General features: G+C 39.6%; 1 protein-coding gene and 1 long non-coding RNA gene across 5 annotated transcripts in view; one reads left to right on the forward strand and one right to left on the reverse strand.

The window, feature by feature from the left end:
• LOC309664555 overlaps positions 1-21,451 on the forward strand; it is a 402,660-nt gene that overhangs the window by 157,213 nt on the left and 223,996 nt on the right. The gene's annotated exons all lie outside the window — the stretch shown is intronic.
• HSD17B3 (hydroxysteroid 17-beta dehydrogenase 3) overlaps positions 10,332-21,451 on the reverse strand; it is an 86,809-nt gene continuing 75,689 nt past the window's right edge. For 3 of the 4 annotated variants that reach the window (XM_082469889.1, XM_082469890.1, XM_082469891.1), the window contains one exon: positions 10,332-20,346. In XM_082469889.1, the coding sequence (XP_082326015.1) occupies positions 20,236-20,346 (111 nt within the window). In that variant the 3' untranslated portion in view covers positions 10,332-20,235. The remainder of the gene's footprint in view (positions 20,347-21,451) is intronic. The other variant, XM_082469892.1, reaches the window with a different exon arrangement.

The raw sequence follows: 21,451 nt of genomic DNA on the forward strand, positions 1-21,451 counted from the left end.
CTGGTGGGAGGATTAATTAGCAGACATGTGCTGGAGCAACCAGTGAGGTAAAAGAAAAGTAGGGCGTGGTGTCATGAAGTCACATAAAGAAAGTGTTCCGAGAAGAGTATATGGGTGACAATCACAATAAGAACCAGAAACTGAACACTGGATTAGCAACATAAGGGTCAATACTGTCCTTGACAAGCATAGTCTCATTGAAGAGGTGAGAACAAAGGCTGATTGGAATGGGTTGAAGGGAAACTGTGAGGTGAGGAAGTGGAGACAGTGACAAAGGAAAACTCTTTTGAGAAGTTCTGTGAAAGGGGACAGAGAGAGGAGGCAGCAGCCAAAGGATGACATAGAGACAAGGAAGAAATATTTTTTAATAGCACATGCTAGAGCTTGTTTGTATACTGATGAGAGTGATCCAGGAGTGGGAGATTAGCTGATGGTAAAGAAAGGAGCGGAGATAATTATAGGAAAGGTGGGATGGAAACCAGGGGACCAGCGGTCTTGGATAAGAGCAGGGACCTTTCATCCATAGTAAAAGGAGGAAAATAGAGAGTGTGGACATTTAGGGGTGTGCAACTATGAAATGCATAAAGCTTTTGCAGTAAGAATATTTATTGAAATATTGTTTATAATAGCAAAAAATAAAAAACAAGCTAAATGCCAAAAGAAGCATTGGCTAAATGTACCAGAATATTATGCAGACATTAGAAGAGATGTTATATACCCACAGCTAACATTTTACTTAATGATAAAGACTGAATGTTTCCACCTAAGATCAGGAACAAGGCAAGGATGTCTGCTTTCATCACTCCTATTCAGTATAGTATCAGAAGTCCTAGACAGTACAATAATGCAAGAAAAAGAAAGCCATACAGACTACAAAAGAAGAAATAAAACTGTTATTTCCAAATGACATGACTGTCTTTGTAGAAAATACCAAAGAATCTACAAAAACATTATTAGTACCAATAAGTGGCTTTAGCAAATCCACAGGATACAAGATCGGCACACAAAAATTAATTGCATTTCTCTATACTAGCAATGGATGATTGGAAACAAATTAAAACATAATACCATTTATAATTGGTGGAGGGAAAAGGGAAAGAAGGGGAGAGTTAGGTATAAATCTAAAAATAATGTACAGGATCTGTATGCTGAAAACTGCAAAACTGTAATGAAAGAAATCAAAGAAGATCTAAATAATTGGAAAGACATAACATGTTCATAGATTATTAAGACTCAACTCAGTAAAGATGTCAATTCTTAAACTGATCTACAAGTTTAACACAATTCTTATTAAAAAATCCTAATAGGATTCTTTGTAGATACAAACAAGCTAAATCTAAAATTTATATGAAAAGGCAAAGTAACTAAATCACTAAAATGATTTTTTTAAGTATTACCTGATTTTAAGACTTACTATGGGGACTTCCCTGGTAGTCCAATGGTAAAGAATCCGCTTTCCAATGCAGGGGACGTGGGTTCGATCCCTGGTCAGGGAACTAAGATCCCACATGCCTCGGGGCAACTAAGCCCGCACACCACAACTACTGAGCTCGTGTGCCTCAAGGAGAGAGCCTGTGTGCTGCAAACTACAGAGCCCATGCACCCTGGAGCCCGCATGCCACATCTAGAGAGAGAAAAATCCGCAAGCCACAACTAGAGAGAAGCCCGCACACCACAGACAAAAAAATAAAAGAAAAAGAAAAAGACTTACTATGGCTCTAGCAACAAAGATAATGTGGTATGGGCAGAGGCATAGACACATAAATCAATGAAACAGAACAGAATTTTCAGAAATAGATCCACACAAGGATGACAAACTGATTTTTGACAAAGATGCAATAGCATCTTTTCAACAAATGGTCTTTTCAACAAATGGTATTTAAACAATTGGACATTCATAGGCAAAAACATGAATTTCAACCTAAACTTCATACATCGTACAAAAATTAACTGAAAATAGATCATAAATTGAGATGTAAAACTGCAAAACTTCTAAAGGAAAACAGGATAAAATGTTTGTGACCTAGGATTAGGCATAAAATTTTTAGATATGACACCAAAGGCACAATTCACAAAAGAAAGTTTTGATCCATTGGACTTCACCAAAATTAAAAATACTTGCTCTGCAAAAGACCCTGTTAAGAGGATTAAAAGACAAGACACAGACTTGGGGAATGGGGTTGCAAGTCACAGCTGCAAATATCAGACTTGCACGCAGACTACATAGAAAACTCTCTAGATTCTATAATAAGAAACAAATCCAATTAGAAAATGGGTAAAAGACTGGAACAGACACTTCACCAAAGAAGATATATAGATGGCCAAAAAAGTCCATAAAGAGGTGCTCAATATCATCTATTTGTAATGAACAAAAGTAACTCTACACTAGATCAAAAAACACAAAAACAAAAAACAATGCATTTTCTACAAATTCACTGGGACACTGTCTGTTGAAACCCTAAGTTGCCAAGCAAGATCTCTGTGCTGTGAGGAAGCTCAAGCCACATGAGGAGGCTTCAATTTACAGCCCCAGCTGAGGTCCCAGCCAATAGTCCACATCAATTGCTAGACACTGTCACTTCCATCCATCACACCTTCCAGGTGAGGCTTCATGCATCTTTAAGCAGATACAAGTCTTTTCCACTATATCCTGTCTGAATTCAAAACCTGCAAAATCCACGAGCATAATAGTTTTATGCTAAGTTTTGGGGTATTCATTACACAGCAATAGTAACCAGAGGAAACGGGTACTCTTAGTTCTCTCTGAAAAACATACTGACTGCAAATCAGTGAGTATGCTTACTAAACATTTACTACCAAGTATAAATCTCCTCTCTCTTATGTACCCTTTCATTTCTTCCTACCAGTTGAGTTTAGTGCTTATGAAGATGCATTATGTTGTTCCCAAACCTGTTTATGTCAGTTGTATTTATTATAATTATGCAATTGAATTAAAAATTATATAAACCAACAAAATCTTGGTATGAAAAGAAAAAGAATTATTATTATGAAACTAAGGTTAATGCTTTGAAAAGACTCAATAAGAGGAAATCAGTAAAAATTACTACAGTAGAATTTGTTGTGGACAAGATAACTGTAAAATATCATTGGGGGGATTTTGAAACTCCAAAAGGATTCTGCATTCAGATTGCTTTTAAATGTCAAGTTCTCATTTCCCTTTAAAGAAATAAAATATATATGCTGTAATTGATGCATTATATTGTGTGATTTATGTAAGAAAGTAAAGTTGCAATTCCAATCAGTGGACCCATATTTAAAAGAAAGGACTTGGCCCTACATCAAAAGATTGGCAAAGAAATACACTTTTATATGTTTTAAGTTAAAATAAAATGTTTAATACGCCAACCCTTTGACCCAATAAATTCACTCCTGGATATAAACCTAAGAGAAATGAAAACATATGTTCACAAAAATACTTAGGCAAAGATGTTCATAGCAGCATTTGTCATGATAACCCAAACTGGAAAACCAAATGTCCGTCAAGAGAAGAGTGGATAAACAAATTGTGATATGTTCCTACATGAAATAATACTCAAAAGTAAAAAGGAGTGAGTGAGATAACACGGGTGAACCTCACAGACATGATACTGAGTTAAAGAAGCCAGACACAAAAGAACCCAGACTGTATGATTTCATTTATATAAAATTCTAGCACAGGCAAAACTAATCTATAGTGATGGAATTCAGGAAACTTTCTGGGGTAATGAAAATGTTTGATATCTTGATAAGATTGTGGATCACACACCTGCCATTTTCAAAACTGTACAGTTAAGATTTGTATATTTTAATTATGTAAATTTACCTAAAGAAAATGGAATTTTAAAACTCAAGTAGGGGATGGGAAGAAAATGAAGTTATAGATGAAGCAAGAATAGCAAAATGTTGATAACTGTTGAAAAGTATAATGAGGGTGCCTTAGACTATTGTGATTGCTTTTGTGTGTGTTTGGAATTTTCCATAATAATTTTTTAAGTCAAAATGTTTAAGGTATGTGTTATCCTCCAGGATTCCCAGGTTTAACCAACTTTTTCGATGAGCTGCCCAACTCCCTGCCCCAGAGAGGGGCCTCTGCTGCATAGATTCCTATGTGCTCTCTCCAAAGGCTGAGTCACAGCACTGGCATGAGGTTGGCACAAGGGAGCTTTTAAAACCACAGCCAGAACTGGGGGCCTACTGCTCTCTGACACATATTCTAACACCTTAAAAATGTCTGCCTTGTTTTATAATTGATTCATGTCTTGATACATCATTAAAACTTTAAGTGAAAGGTGATGTGATATAACAGAAAAAAAAAAAAAACAGAACATGAATTTTGTTATCAGACAGAGCTAGGGTCAAATCTCAGGTCTGATATTTATGTATGTCCCTGAGCTTCCATATCCTTACCTGTAAAAAGAGGGCAAAAACTGTGCACAGACTGCTGTTGTCTCTCCATTTCTGTTACCCTTTTTTCACAGTAATACAAGTCTTGAGATTTGCATGTGGTGTCACATGCCAGCCTTTCTTGCAGATAAGTGTGGCCCTGAAACTAAGGTCTGCCCATGAGAAAGAAAAGAATATATCATGTGACAGCTTCTAGGAATCTTCCTTAAAACAAAACTGGCATACACTTGTTCCTTTTTTGTCATCCCTTTCTTCCATTTTGCTACCTAAGTGTGGTTGTGATGGCTGGAGATTCAGCCACCGTCTTGGACACCTTAGAAATAGAGTAGTAATAAGCTGGCAGGAACCTGGGTACATTGAGACAGACACCCTCATAAACCAAAGGTCAGAGTTCCTCAACATCAGCACTATTGACATTTGGGGCCAGGTAATTCTGTCTTGGGTGGAGGGAAGGGGCTATACTATGCACTGTTAGGATGCTTAGAAGCACCCCTGGCTTCTGCTCATGAGATATAGCAAGGGTATCCTCCTTCCCTGACTTCAGGCAACCAAAAATGTCTCCAAATATTGCAAAAAGTCCCTGGGGGAGAAAATCACACCCACGGTTGTGAACCACTGCTAAAGATGGAGGTATAAATTTATACAACTTCTAGAAACGACTTGGTAATAAGCATTAGGAGTTTTTTTTTTTTAATGTTTAGACCTTTTCCTCCAGAAACCCTACTTCAAAAATATAATTAGTAAAGTTATACACACATGAATAAAAAAGACAACCTCATTTAAAAATGGGCAAACAGAAAAAGGAGCTTCAAGATGGCGGAAGAGTAAGACATGGAAATCACGTTCCTCCCCACAAATACACCAGAAATACATCTACATGTGGAACAACTCCTACAGAACACCTACTGAACGCTGGCAGAAGACCTCAGACCTCCCAAAAGGCAAGAAACTCCCCACATACATGGGTAGGGCAAAAGAACAAAGAAAAAACAGAGACAAAAGAATAGGGATGGGACCTGCACCTCTGGGAGGGAGCTGTGAAGGAGGAAAGGTTTCCACACACTAGGAAGCCCCTTCGCAGGCGGAGACTGCGGGTGGGTGGAGGGGGGAAACTTCGGAGCCACGGAGGAGAGCGCAGCCACAGGGGTGCGGAGGGCAAAGTGGAGAGATTCCCACACAGAGGATCGGTGCCGACCAGCACTCACCAGCCCGAGAGGCTTGTCTGCTCACCCTCCGGGGCGGGCTGGGGCTGGGAGCTGAGGCTCGGGCTTCGGTCGAATCCCAGGGAGAGGACTGGGGTCTGTGGCGTGAACACAGCCTGAAGGGGTTAGCGCACCACAGCTGGCCAGGAGAGAGTCCAGGAAAAAGTCTGGAGCTGCCAAAGAGGCAAGAGAGTTTCTTTTGCCTCTTGCATGAGGAGAGGGGGTTCAGAGCGCTGCTTAAAGGAGCTCCAGAGACGGGCGGGAGCTGCGGCTATCAGCGCAGACCCCAGAGACGGGCATGAGATGCTAAGGCTGCTGCTGCCGCCACCAAGAAGCCTGTGTGCGAGCACAGGTCACTACCCACACCACCCCTCCTGGGAGCCTGTGCAGCCCGCCACTGCCAGCGTCCCGTGATCCAGGGACAACTTCCCCAGGAGAACGCACGGCACACCTCAGGCTGCTGCAATGTCATGCCAGCCTCTGCCCACCGCAGGCTCGCCCCACATCCGTACCCCTCCCTCCCCCCGGCCTGAGTGAGCCAGAGCCCCCGAATCAGCTGCTCCTTTAACTCCATCCTGTCTAAGCGAAGAACAGAGGCCCTCAGGCGACCTACACGCAGAGGTGGATCCAAATGCAAAGATGAACCCTGGGAGCTGTGCGAACAAAGAAGAGAAAGGGAAATCTCTCCCAGCAGCCTCAGGAGCAGCGGATTAAATCCCCACAGTCAACTTGAGGTACCCTGCATCTGTGGAATACCTGAATAGACAACAAATCATCCCAAATTGAGGCGGTGGACTCTGGGAGCAATGATATATATATTTTTTTCCCTTTTTCTCTTTGTGAGTGTGTATGTGTATGCTTCTGTGTGTGATTTTGTCTGTATAGCTTTGCTTTTACTATTTGTCCTATGGTTCTGTCTGTCCTTTTTTTTTCTTTCTTTCTTTTTTTGTTAGTAGAGTTTTCAGCGCTTGTTATCATTCGTGGATTTATTTTTGGTTTGGTTGCTCCCTTCTTTCTTTTTTCTTTTTTAATTACTTTCAACCTTTTTAATAATTATTTTTTATTTTAATAACTTTATTTTATTTCATTTCATTTCATTTCACTTTATCTTTTTAATTCTTTCTTTCATTTTTTTCTCCCTTTTATTCTGAGCCGTGTGGATGACAGGCTCTTGGTGCTCCCCCAGGTGTCAGGGCTGTGCCTCTGAGTTGGGAGAGTAAAGTTCAGGACATTGGTCCACCAGAGACCTCCCAGCTGCATGTAATATCAAACAACGAAAATCTACAGGAGATCTCCATCTCAAAGCTAAGACCCAGCTCCACTCAATGACCAGGAAGCTACAGTGCTGGACACCCTATGACAAACAACTAGCAAGACAGGAACACAGCCCCACCCAATAGCAGAGAGGCTGCCTAAAATCATTACAAGGTCACAGACACCCCAAAACACACCACCAGACGTGGACCTGCCCACCAGAAAGACAAGATCCAGTCTCATCCACCAGAACACAGGCACTAGTCCCCTCCACCAGGAAGCCTACACAACCCACTGAGCCAACCTTAGCCACTGAGGGTAGACACCAAAAACAACAGGAACTACAAACCTGCAGCCTGTGAAAAGGAGACCCCAAACTCAGTAAGTTAAGCAAAGTGAGAAGACAGAGAAACACACAGCAGATGAAGGAGCAAGGTAAAAACCCACCAGACCTAACAAATGAAGAGGAAATAGGCAGTGTACCTGAAAAAGAATTCAGAATAAGGATAGTAAAGATGATCCAAATCTTGGAAACAGAATGGAGAAAATACAAGAAACATTTAACAAGGACCTAGAAGAACTAAAGAGCAAACAAACAATGATGAACAATGCAATAAATGAAATTAAAAATTCTCTAGAAGGGATCAATAGCAGAATAAATGAGGCAGAAGAATGGATAAGTGACCTGGAAGATACAATAGTGGAAATAACTATTGGAGAGCAGAATAAAGAAAAAAGAATGAAAGGAATTGAGGACAGTCTCAGACACCTCTGGGACAACATTAAATGCACCAACATTTGCATTATAGGGGTCCCAGGAGACGAGAAAAAGAAAGGGACTGAAAAAACATTTGAAGAGATTATAGTTGAAAACTTCCCTAATATAGGAAAGGAAATAGTTAATCAAGTCCAGGAAGCACAGAGAATCCCATACAGGGTAAATCCAAGGAGAAACACAACAAGACACATACTAATCAAAGTATCAAAAATTAAATACTTCCCTGGTGGCGCAGTGGTTGAGAATCTGCCTGCCAATGCAGGGACACGGGTTCGGGCCCTGGTCTGGGAAGATCCCACATGCCGCGGAGCAACTAAGCCCGTGAGCCACAACTACTGAGCCTGCGCGTCTGGAGCTTGTGCTCCGCAACAAGAGAGCCCGCGACAGTGAGAGGCCCGCGCACCGCAATGAAGAGTGGCCCCGCTCGCTGCAACTAGAGAAAGCCCTCTCACAGAAACGAAGACCCAACACAGCCAAAACTAAAATAAATAAATAAATAAATAAAAATTTTAAAAAGCTAAAAAAATAAAAAAAAAAGTCAGATCATGGACTTCCCTGGCGGTCTGGTGGTTAAGACTCCGCTCATACACTGCAGGGGACACAGGTTCAAAAAAAAAAAAAAAATTAAATACAAAGAAAAAACATTAAAATCAGCAAGGGAAAAACAACAAATAACATACAAGGGAATCCCCCTTGTTAACCCCCTTAAGGTTAACAGGTGATCTCTCAGCAGAAACTCTGCAAGCCAGAAAGGAGTGGCAGGAAATATTTAAAGTGATGAAAGGGAAAAATCAACAACGAAGATTACTCTACACAGCAAGGATCTCATTCAGATTTGATGGAAAAATTAAAACCTTTACAGACAAGCAAAAGCTAAGAGAATTCAGCACCACCAAACCAGCTTTACAACAAATGCTAAAGGAACTTCTCCAGGCAGGAAACACAAGAGAAGGAAAAGACCTACAATAACAAACCCAAAACAATTAAGAAAATGGGAATAGGAACATACATGTCGATAATTACCTTAAATGTAAATGGATTAAATGCTCCAACCAAAAGACATAGACTGGCTGAATGGATACAAAAATAAGATCCATATATATGCTGTCTACAAGAGACCCATTTCAGACCTAGGGACACATACAGACTGAAAGTGAGGGGATGGAAAAAGATATTCCATGCAAATGGAAATCAAAAGAAAGCTGGACTAGCAATTCTCATATCAGACAAAACAGACTTTAAAATAAAGACTATTACAAGAGACAAAGAAGGACACTACATAATGATCAAGGGATCAATCCAAGAAGAAGATATAACAATTGTAAATATTTATGCACCCAACATAGGAGCACCTCAATACATAAGGCAAATACTAACAGCCATAAAAGGGGAAATCAACAGTAACACAATCATAGTAGGGGACTTTAACACCCTACTTTCACCAATGAACAGATCATCCAAAATGAAAATAAATAAGGAAACACAAGCTTTAAATGACACATTAGACAAGATGGATTAATTGATATTTATAGGATATTCCATCCATAAACAACAGAATACACTTTCTTCTCATGGAACATGGAGACTATGCTCATGGAACAATCTCCAGGATAGATCATATCTTGGGTCACAAATCAAGCCTTGGTAAATTTAAGAAAATTGAAAGTGTATCAAGTATCTTTTCTGACCACCATGCTATGAGACTAGATATCAATTACATGAAAAAATCTGTAAAGAATACAAAAACATATGGAAGCTAAACAATACACTACTTAATAACAAAGAGATCACTGAAGAAATCAAAGAGGAAATCAAAAAATACTGAGAAACAAATGACAATGAAAACATGATGATCCAAAACCTATGGGATGCAGCAAAAGCAGTTCTAAGACGGAAGTTTATAGCAATACAATCCTACCTTAAGAAATAAGAAACATCTCAAATAAACAACCTAACGTTACACCTAAAGCAATCAGAGAAAGAAGAACAAAAAAACCCCAGAGTTAGCAGAAGGAAAGAAATCATAAAGATCAGATCAGAAATAAATGAAAAAGAAATGAAGGAAACAATAGCAAAGATCAATAAAACTAAAAGCTGGTTCTTTGAGAAGATAAACAAAATTGATAAACCATTAACCAGACTCATCAAGAGAAAAAGGGAGAAGACTCAAATCAATAGAATTAGAAATGAAAAAGGAGAAGTAACCACTGACACTGCAGAAATACAAAGGATCATGAGAGATTACTACAAGCAACTATATGCCAATAAAATGGATGACCTGGAAGAAATGGACCAATTCTTAGAAATGCACAACCTTCCGAGACTGAACCAGGAAGAAATAGAAAATATGAACAGACCAATCACAAGCACTGAAATTGAAACTGTGATTAAAAATCTTCCAACAAACAAAAGCCCAGGAATGGATGCCTTCACAGGCAAATTCTATCAAACATTTAGAGAAGAGCTAACACCTATTCTTCTCAAACTCTTCCAAAATATAGCAGAGGGAAGAACACTCCCAAACTCATTCTATGGGGCCACCATCACCGTGATACCAAAACCAGACAAAGAAGTCACAAGGAAACAAAACTACAGGCCAATATCACTGATGAATATAGATGCAAATATCCTCAACAAAATACTAGCAAACAGAATCCAACAGCACATTAAAAGGATCATACACCATGATCAAGTGGGGTTTATCCCAACAATGCAAGGATTCTTCAATATACACAAATCAATCAATGTGATACACTATATTAACCAATTGAAGGAGAAAAACCATATGATCATCTCAATAGATGCAGAGAAAGCTTTTGACAAAATACAACACCCATTTGTGATAAGAAACTCTCTAGAAAGTAGGCATAGAGGGAACTTACCTCAACATAATAAAGGCCATATATGACAAATCCACAGCCAACATCATCCTCAATGGTGAAAAACTGAAACCATTTCCACTAAGTTCAGGAACAAGACAAGGTTGCCCACTCTCCCCACTATTATTCAACATAGTTTTGGAAGTTTTAGCCACAGCAATCAGAGAAGAAAAAGAAATCAAAGGAATCCAAATCAGAAAAGAAGACGTAAAGCTGTCACTGTTTGCAGATGACATGATACTATACATAGAGAATCCTAAAGATGCAACCAGAAAGCTACTAGAGCTAATCAATGAATTTGGTAAAGTAGCAGGATACAAAATTAATGCACAGAAATCTCTTGCATTCCTATACACTAATGATGAAAAATCTGAAAGTGAAATTAAGAAAACACTCCCATTTACCACTGCAACGAAAAGAAGAAAATACCTAGGGATAAACCTACCTAGGGAGACAAAAGACCTGTATGCAGAAAACTATAAGACACTGATGAAAGAAATTAAAGATGATACCAACAGATGGAGAGATATACCATGTTCTTGCATTGGAAGAATCAACATTGTGAAAATTTCTATACTACTCAAAGCAATCTACAAATTCAATGCAATCCCTATCAAACTACCACTGGCATTTTTCACAGCACTAGAACAAAAAATTTCAAATTTGTATGGAAACACAAAAGACCCTGAATAGCCAAAACAATTGTGAGAAAGAAAAATGGAGCTGGGAGAATCAGGCTCCCTGACTTCAGACTATACTACAAAGCTACAGTAATCAAGACAGTATGATACTGGCACAAAAACAGAAATATAGATCAATGAAACAGGATAGAAAGCCCAGAGATAAACCGACGCACATATGGTCAACTTATCTTTGATAAAGGAGGCAAAATATACAGTGGAGAAAAGACAGCCTCTTTAATAAGTGGTGCTGGGAAAACTGGAGAGCTACATGTAAAAGAATGAAATTAGAACACTCCCTAACACCATACACAAAAATAAACTCAAAATGGATTAAAGACCTAAATGTAAGGCCAGACGCTATCAAACTCTTGGAGGAAGACATAGGCAGAACACTCTATGACATAAATCACAGCAAGATCCTTTTTGACCCACCTCCTAGAGAAGTGGAAATAAAAACAAAAATAAACAAATGGGACCTAATGAAACTTAAAAGCTTTTGCACAGCAAAGGAAACCATAAACAAGACCAAAAGACAACCCTCAGAATGGGAGAAAATATTTGCAATCGAGCAACAGACAAAGGATTAATCTCCAAAATTTACAAGCAGCTCATGCAGTTCAATATCAAAAAAACAAACAACCCAATCCAAAAATGGGCAGAAGACCTAAATAGACATTTCTCCAAAGAAGATATACAGATTGCCAACAATCACATGAACGAATGCTCAACATCATTAATCCTTAAAGAAATGCAAATCAAAACTACAATGAGATATCATCTCACACCCGTCAGAAGGGCCATCATCAAAAATCTACAAACAATAAATGCTGGAGATGGTGTGGAGAAAAGGGAACCCTCTTGCACTGTTGGTGGGAATGTAAATTGATAGAGCCACTATGGAGAACAGTATGGAGGTTCCTTAAAAAACTAAAAATACAACTACCATAAGACCCAGCAATCTGACTACTGGGCATATACCCTGAGAAAACCATAATTCAAAAAGAGTCATGTACCACAATGTTCATTGCAGGTCTATTTACCATAGCCAGGACATGGAAGCAACCTAGGTGTCCATCAACAGATGAATGGATAAAGAAGATGTGGCACATATATAGAATGGAATATACTCAGCCATAAAAAGAAATGAAATTTGAGTTATTTTTAGTGAGTTGGATGGACCTAGAGTCTGTCATATAGAGTGAAGTAAGTCAGAAAGAGAAAAACAAATACAGTATGCTAACACTTATATATGGAATCTTTAAAAAAAAAAAAAAAAAAGGTCATGAAGAACCTAGGGGCAAGACGGGAATAAAGACACAGACCTACTAGAGAATGAACTTGAGGACACGGGGAGGGGGAAGGGGGACAAAGCTGGGACAAAGTGAGAGAGTGGCATGGACATATATACACTACCAAATGTAAAATAGATAGCTAGTGGGAGGCAGCCACATAGCACAGGGAGATCAGCTCGGTGCTTTTTGACCACGTAGACGGGTGGGATAGGGAGGGTGGGAGGGAGGGAGACACAAGAGGGAAGAGATATGGGGATATATGTATATGTATAACTGATTCACTTCGTTATAAAGAAGAAACTAACACACCGTTGTAAAGCAATTATACTCCAATAAAGATGTTAAATTAACAAAAAAAAAATGGACAAACAATCTGAGTATATTTTTCTCCAAAGAAAATAAATGGTCAATAAGGACTTAAAAAGATTCTCAACATCATTAGCCACCAAGGAAATGAAAATCAAAACCACAGTGAGGTATCACTTCATATCCACTAGGATGGCTATAATTTAAAAGATAGAAAATAACAAGTGCTGGTGAGGATGTAGAGGAATTGGAACCCTCATACACTGCTGGTGGTAATGTAAAAATGGTATCACCACTTTGGAAAACAGTGTGGCAGTTCCTCAAAAGGTCAAACATAGAGTTACCACACCACCCAGCAATTCCACTCCTAGGTATATATCCAAGAGAAATGAAAATATATGTCCACACAAAAACCTGTATGCAAATGTTCATAGTAGCATTATTTATAATAGCTAAAAAGTAGAAATAACCTAAATGTGCATCAACTGATGAACTGACAAAATGTAATATTATTCATACAATAGAATATTATTCAGCAATAAAAAGGAATGAAGTACTGATATCTGTTACAACATGGATAAACCTTGAAAACATTATGCTAAGTGAAAGAAGCCAATAAAAAAACCCCACAGATTATATGACTCCAGTTATACTAAAAGTCCAAAATAGGCAAATCCATAGAGACAGAAAGTAGATTAGTGGTTGCGTGGGGCTGGGGAGGGGGCATGTGGAATGGGGAGTGACTGCTGATGGGCATGGCGTTCCTATGTGGGGTGATGAAATGTAAAAAAATTATTCTAATATTAATTGTGCCAATGTCTGCACAACTTTTTGAATATACTAAAAACGATCAAAGTGTACTCTTTAAATGGGTGAATTGTATAGTATGTGAATTAATAAAGCCATTATAAAGGTACTCAAAACATCAACATCAACAACTGTAAAAACGATGCATATAAAGGATGTATATTGGTGTAAGTTATTTATAAGATTTTAAAAATAAGAAAATACCTAAATGCAAAGCAAAAAAAAAAAAGATGGTAAAATAAACGATGTTGAGTCATTTAAGTAACCATTGTAAATCATTTTTTGAATACTGATTAACACAAAGAAATCTCATGCTATAATCTTAAGGCAAGAGGCAGAATATAAAATCTGACACACACAAAGAGAAAATTTATAAAAGAAAATCCATAATCAATGAAGAATGGTTAATATTGGGTGGTGGGATAAATGGTGGTTTTTATTTTCTTCTCTTCTATATTTTCTATATTTCCTACACTGTTGTTTATAATCAGGAAAATTATTTTTTAAGGATTGAGAAAGAAAGTTTATTTGCAAAACTTACTTGAGATGCATAGACTATAAGAGCTGAATTGAAAATTATAGATCATGTGATAAAATCTTCTAACTTTACTGCTGAGGTGATTTTACTGAAGAAGCTAAGTGCCTTGGCCTATTGTCGGCCATCTTGTCAGAGTGTGTGAAAGTGAAACAATTCCTCTCCTCTTCTCTCCTCCTCTTTCTCTCTTGATAATGCCGTACACAGATACACAAACACACACACTCACAAAAGTAGCTCAGAAAAAGAAAAAATTGAAGGCTGGACCTTGAGGGCATTATGCTAAGACAAACAAGTCAGACAGAAAAGACAAATACAGTATGATCTCATATATATGTGGAATCTTTTTATAAAACCCTAATTCATAAATACAGAGAGCAGATTGATGGTTAGCAGAGGCATGGTGTGGGGTGCGGGGGTGAGGGTGGTCAAAAGGTTATGAAATAAGCAAGTCCTGGTGATATAATGTGCAGCATGGTGACTAAAGGTAACAATACCGTGTTGTATATTTGAAAGCGGTTAAGAGAGTAGATCTTAAAAGTTCTCATCACAAGAAAAAATTTTTGTAAACATGTGTGATGATGGATGTTAACTAATCTTATTGTGCTGATCATTTTGCAATGTATACATGTATCAAATTATGTTGTACACTTGAAACTAATATTATGTTATATGTCAAGTATACCTTAATTTAAAAAAAAAAAGAACTAAAAATAATTTGAGAGATTTCTTTCCCCAAATTGGATTCTGTTCTAAAACTCCTATAGGATTATAAAAAAAAAAAAAACCAACAGTCTCTGTCCTAGACCATTAGAGGGCAGTCACAAGTTAAAACAGACTGCGTCCTAAGCACAGTGGATAAACTACAATGAGAATAATCATCTTCTTTGGCATCGGAAGCAGACAAACATGATTAAAATCATGCTGACCTTGGGATGACCGTCTTCAGCTTTCTCTGGCAAGCTCTGGCTAAAAAAGTCTTTTTGAAGTAGGGCTTTCTGTTTCCCATCCCACAAGAACAAGAAATGGATGATGCCTCAGGGAACTGCCCCAGCAACAGCTCCCAACTTTTTCGGAGCAGCAGCCCATAATCACCTCATTTTCCTGCTCCAAGTGTTGTCAGAGGGATTCTTCCGCCTTTGGCATCCAGGGAGGTAATACAGATGGAAGGCTGGAAGAAGGACCAGCTGCTGATGCTGTTCCTCAGGCTCCCAAGACCTCCAAACAAAAAGAAGAGAATCAGGCAAGAAACAAGAGCTCAGTACTCCTCAGCGGAAAGAAAAGCTCTGTGAAGTTTGGCAAGCCTCGCTGTTCCCAAATGATTCCCAGATGATGGTAAATTTGGAAAATGGTCAATGTTGAAATCGAGACACGTGGGCCTGGTTGCAAAGCCCAATTCCTCCCCTCTCTCCAGGACATGTGAAAGTGAAAAATACAGAGTTGGGGGCAATAGTGTTCACCCCTTGCCATTACTCCCAATTAAAGAACCTTATCCAGACAGTTAGGGCTATACTATAGTGCTTTAGCCTATATGCTGGAAGAGGATGCACGTTCGTATCCCAGCTCTGTCACTCACTGGTCAGGTGAATCGGTATGAGTTACTCAACTTTTCTGTGCCTCAGTTTCCTCATCTGTAAAATGAAGGTAATAATAATATGATTTCCTACCTACTTCCTAAGTTATTATATAGGAAGGATTTACATAGTCCCTGACACATTATTAGTACTCAACAAATGTTAGTTATTATCTAGTGCTAGTGGTGATGAGAATAAAGATCTTAAAATACAGCATTTTTCTACCCTCATTTCATCCAGTCCAACATCTTAGGGCTTTTCCTATGAGGAAATGCTCTCTTAAAGACCCTCAAAAAGCTTGTTAGATAATCAATCATTCAAATCTACCCAGGATTAATACATTGGAAAAACCCATATATCACACAACTAAAAATTTATCTCTAACATCTGCCCAAGGTTTTATTAGCTGAACTGCATTCCTTTTCTCACCTAAGCTGCTGGTTGTAGAAGTTCTTCCCCAAAGGCAAATTTACCAGGGATTGAAGTAAAGGTTTTGAAACACAATATCTACACAAGTTGCTCCATCAATAGTTGAAATGCCAAGTAACTCTCCGTAATTGATATAGGCCAGGACAAAAAAGATTAATTAGTGTGGCTCATTGTATTTTCCAGAGGTGGTCACAACAATATTTCCTATTACATGTGATACTTCTCCCATCAAGAGGTGGGGTTTGTGACCCCTCCCATTGAATCTGGGAGGGCTTTCAAATGATGCCATGTGACTTCCAAGGTTAAGTCATATAAACAGTATGGCTTCCGCCTAGTTTTCTTTGGGATGTTCATTCTTGGAACCCAGCCACCATGCTGTGAGGAAAACCAAGCTGCATTTAGAGAAGCCATGTGTAGGTTTCCATCCTGCAGCCCCATCTGGGGTCCCAGGCAGCAACTCCCATCAATTGCCAGACATGTAACTAAGCAACCTTTCAGATGATTCTAGCTCCAGAAGCTGAATCATTTCCAGTCATTGAGTCTTCCCACCTGAGCCCCCAGATATCATGGAGCAAAACAAACTTGCCCACTGGGCCCTTTCTGACTCACAAAATCTGTAAGGACAAGAAAATTGTTGTCATTTTATGCTACTAAGTTGGGCATCACTTATTACACAGCAATAATAACCGGTACAGCAAGCAAGCATGATTGTCTCATGTTTAAGTAGATTAGCCTTTAATGTCTGTAAAATACCTCCCACTTTGCTGATATCATAAATTCCACAATGAGATACTTACTCTTTTGGCTTAAAGTTTTACCCCTTTTGAAACATAGAGTGAAGTGTAGTAAGAAAGAAGCCCAATGTCCTAATCCAGGTGTTACCAACTATTAATGGTATGACTTGGACAAATCACCTAATATGTGGGGCTTATGTTGCATCCCTTTTCTCCAACCTCTACCCTTCCCCCTCCCCACCCCCAACTTTGTATCTCAGGAGATTAACCTTATGATTTACATCAGTGAGCTTCCCGTTTGTTGTGACCAATGGGAGGCACCAGGAGAGGCCCAGAAGACAGCAGGAGAATGAAGTTTGGGTATCATTTCAGTAAAGGTAAAACACCCCTGTTTTTCCACTCAACCCTCTCTCTACTCTCAAGTAATTCTGACCACCAACTGTGTGGGGAGATTTTCCCACAGCAAGCAATTCTTGGACACCCGCTGGATGTCCTACAATTCAACTCAATTCTGACACTAGCTACCTGAAGATAGCATCAGATCCCACAGGTTAAGGGCTCAGTCCCTCAAGACTGCTCCCACTTCATATATCAATTGCAAGTCCAGGCTGTTATCTGGGCTTCTGACCAATTGGCTGTAAATCAGAAGTTCCCACAATGCCTCCTCAGATTTGATCATTTGCTAGAATGGCTCACAGAACTGAGGAAACCAGTTTACTTACTAGATTTCCAGTTTATGTATAAAGGAATACAACTCAGGAACAGCCAGAGGAAAGAGCTGCATAGGTTAAAGTATGTGGGAAGGGGTGTGGAGCTTCCATGCCCTCTGTGGGCATGACACCTTCCCAGCACCTCCACATGTTCACTAACCCGGAAGTTCTCTAAACCCCATAGTTATAGTTCATATTATATGGAGGCTTCATTACATAGGCATGATTGATTAAATCATTGGCCATTGGTGATTGAACTCAGTCTCCACCCTTCTTCCCTCCCGAAAGGTTGAAGAGCGAGGCTAAAATTTCCAACTCTAATCACATGATTGGTTCCCCTGGCAACAAACTGTCATCTTCAGGGCTTTCTAAAAGCCACCTCATTAACTTAAACTCAAGTGCAGTTGAAAGGGGCTCATTATGAATAACAATTGACACATTTATTGCTCTTATCACTTAGGAAATTCCAAAGAATGGGAATGAAAGTGAAATATATATTTCTCATTCTAAACCACAGTATCACAATTCCCCTCTGTCTCTCTATGGAGTGGCCACCACCTGGCAGCATCTCTCAGCCAAAGGTTGCAGTTCCTCTGAGGCAGTGCTTCTTACACAGTTCCCTTTCTCTCTCTCTCCTAGTATTTGGTCCTTTCCCAGCCCCTTCAGGCCTTGGGGTAGTAAAAGCACCCCTCTATCACTAGCTCTGATGACTTACCTACACCCTTCCCACACATTTTCAATTAATTCCTCAAATTGCTCAAACATGCCTTTTGTTTCCTCTTGGGATACTGACTGATAAGGAGTTTTTGATTCTTCGTTGTAAAAAAGAGATTCCACCCATCCAGCCTGCTTCAGAGATCGAGGAAGATAATCAATGTGACAGATTATGTCAGGTCCAGGCTCAGTTACCTCTAATCACAAAAAACAAAAACAAAACAAAAGCACACTGAGTATTTCAAACAAAGGGAATTTAAGAGAGGGAATTGGTAACACCAAAGTTGAAAGGCTGAAAGAGCAAAAAGAGGATACTAAGTAACCCAGATATCAGTAACTGCAGGGCTGGTGGAACAAAAAGGAGGAGGTGGAGTTTCTGGGAACTGGATGCTTAGAGGGGGACCCCTGCATGGTTAATGCTCAGATACCTAAAGAGGGCTTTGTGGGGCTGGTGCTCAGATCCTTACAGGCTGCCTCTTGATTGGTGCTGAGTCTGGCTAAAGCTGTTCTCTCTGCAGAGTGATGGCAACAGAAGTACAAACACGAAGAAATTTCCCTAGCCCTTTCTACCTCCTTTTACTCTCCCAAATTTGCCTCCCCTAGGCAGAATCTAACCCAAAGCCAGCTGGTGTGAGTGTCTTAGGACTCGAGTTTGAAGCTTCCCCAGACCATCACCATAGATCAGAGTATAAAAGGTGGAGCTTAGGACTGAAAGACACCAGGTTAATAATCAGTACATAAAAGCATCCTGTATTATAGTTGTTATTGTTACCCATAACTGAGAAAATATGAATAGATATCTATACTTTAAAATGGATAAATTTTCCCAGTCTTTTCCTCAGAGAAGGTCTAATAAGAGCTATGATATTATAGTCCACTTTCTAAGCTTACCAAGGTTTTAAATGTTCTATCCTCTGCTTTCTTCCAGAACATCAAAATGTCCCATAAATTCCAACCAAATCTCCCAGAATCCTTTTAAAACTGGAGCAGCAGCACATAATCTTTGCTCACACCATAAATGCAAATGACATTCTCAGAAAAGATAAGTGCCACCAAGCATTGGCAGTGCCTAGAACACGATGATGTCTTGGGGAAGCACTCCTGACCAACGCCAGACAATGCAGGATCACCAGCTGGCATGATCCTCCCCCAACTCCCTCAAGAGTTGAAGGATAGTAGTTCCCTAACACACCACCTCATATGCATTGACAATTAAAGCCCTCAGTCCAGCAACCCAAGGGCTGGAGACCTGTAAAAAATCATTTCTAGAGATGCCAACTCCTGTATTAGAGCAATGGTTTTTTAAACTACTTTTAGCAACATATTTTCTGTTTTTATTTTTATAAACACAGTCTTCCATAGAACCCCAAATAAAATTGAAATAGATAAATCTGGTGCTGCATTAGTTGAAATAAGGGGTCCCCAGAAACTGTCCTGATGTAGCTGTTGTCCCCACCCCTTCTCCTAGACAGTTTTCTGGGTCTCTGAGGAAGCCAGTTTGAGAACCAGTGAGGGCTCTAGGACTACAGCAGTCTTGATAAAGTTTAGTAATTTCAGACATTCTTTAATATAGCTATAAAAGTAGATTATAGGTATAATTGTTACCAATATTCAAAGAATTGGAGGCTTTCTTCGCACTACATTATATTATAATCCCATACAGAAAATTTTCCAGTTTTACCTATAGACACCCTCACCTTCTGTAACTATTAAAACCCCATTGCACAACACATGTTTTTACATCACAGCTCTCCCAAAGATCTCCAGACTTGAGTAAAATTGCAAAACAAAGTTGAATATTAAGTACTGGATCTGTGACATGGGCCCTCCAGCTTCAGGGAGGTGACAAGTACTGGTCTGTTCCTGGGTCCTCTGTGGCCAACGCAGAACTTGGTGAAGAAAGCAATGCTGGGTGGCACATCAGCCCACCAGGACTATCTGATGTTGGCATTCTGCTTGAGGTAGTCCATGTAGCGAGTCAGGAGCATCTTCTGAAACACGCTGCTGTAGAAGGCCCATGACGGGATCACGCTCAGAATGCTTGCCTTTAATAGACAAAAACATAAGTGTCTGGGAGAAAAGAAGAGCAAGGAAGTTGCAAGAAAACATCTCAATTTATATTCATCATCTTTAAAAATGTATGTCTGATGACTGAAGTTAAGTCCCAAATCTTTTAAGTAGTTGTTAAAGTTTAAATGTCTTGTGACATTTTCTCAGCAAACAGGGTTTTCTCAGGAACGTCAGAACAGTCAAAGCAGTCACTTGTCAGAACAGTCGTGAGGTATTTCTAAATTAATAGAACTCTGTACATAGTAACACCCTCCCTTTCTTCTTTCTCTTAGTGAGCACTTTCTCTTTCTGGTGCTTGATCTCCCAGTGTCTTCATATTCTTTCTAGCAAGATTCTACTAAAATGAGATTCCAGGAAAAGAATCAGAAATGCTTTCCATCACCTGGCACAATGCCTGAGGCACAGTAGGCACTAAGCAAATACCTGAATGCATAAAAAAGTGAATGAACAGGAGAGTGGCCAAGATGGTGGAGCAGGAAGATGCTGAGCTCCCCTCCTCTCACAGGAACACCAAAATTACAACTATTTACAGAACAACTACTGATGAGAGAGACCTGAAGTCTAGAAGAAAAGATCTCCTACAACTAAAGATATAAAGAAGGAACCACAAAGAGATGAGTAAGAGGGGTGGAATGTGGTATAATCAAGACCTATTCCCCCAGGCAGGAGACCCACAAATGGGAAGATAATTACAATTGCAGAGGTTCTCCCCAAGGAGTGAGGGGTCTGAGCCCCACATTGGGCTCCCCAGCCTGAGAATCCTGCTCCAGGAAGATGAGGCCCCAGAATGTTTGGCTTTGAAAGTCAGTAGGCTTATTTTTAGTAGAGCCAGAGGGCATTAGGATATAGAAACTCCACTTTTAAAGGGCACACAAAATCTCACACACTCTGGGAACCAGGGCAAAAGTCCAACCATCAGTGCACTGGCACTGGCCCCAGGACCCCCAAGGCCCCACAGCCAGCTGTCAGGTCCAAACCTGTCCACCAGCAGGCCAACACCAACTCCAGGACCCCCAGGGCCTTGCAGCCAGAGACACTGGGACCAGGCTCTGCTCACCAGGGGGCTGTCACTATCTCCAG

The sequence above is a fragment of the Balaenoptera physalus genome, assembly GCF_965194825.1.
Source record: "Balaenoptera physalus genome assembly, chromosome: 7".
Classification (NCBI taxonomy): domain Eukaryota; kingdom Metazoa; phylum Chordata; class Mammalia; order Artiodactyla; family Balaenopteridae; genus Balaenoptera; species Balaenoptera physalus.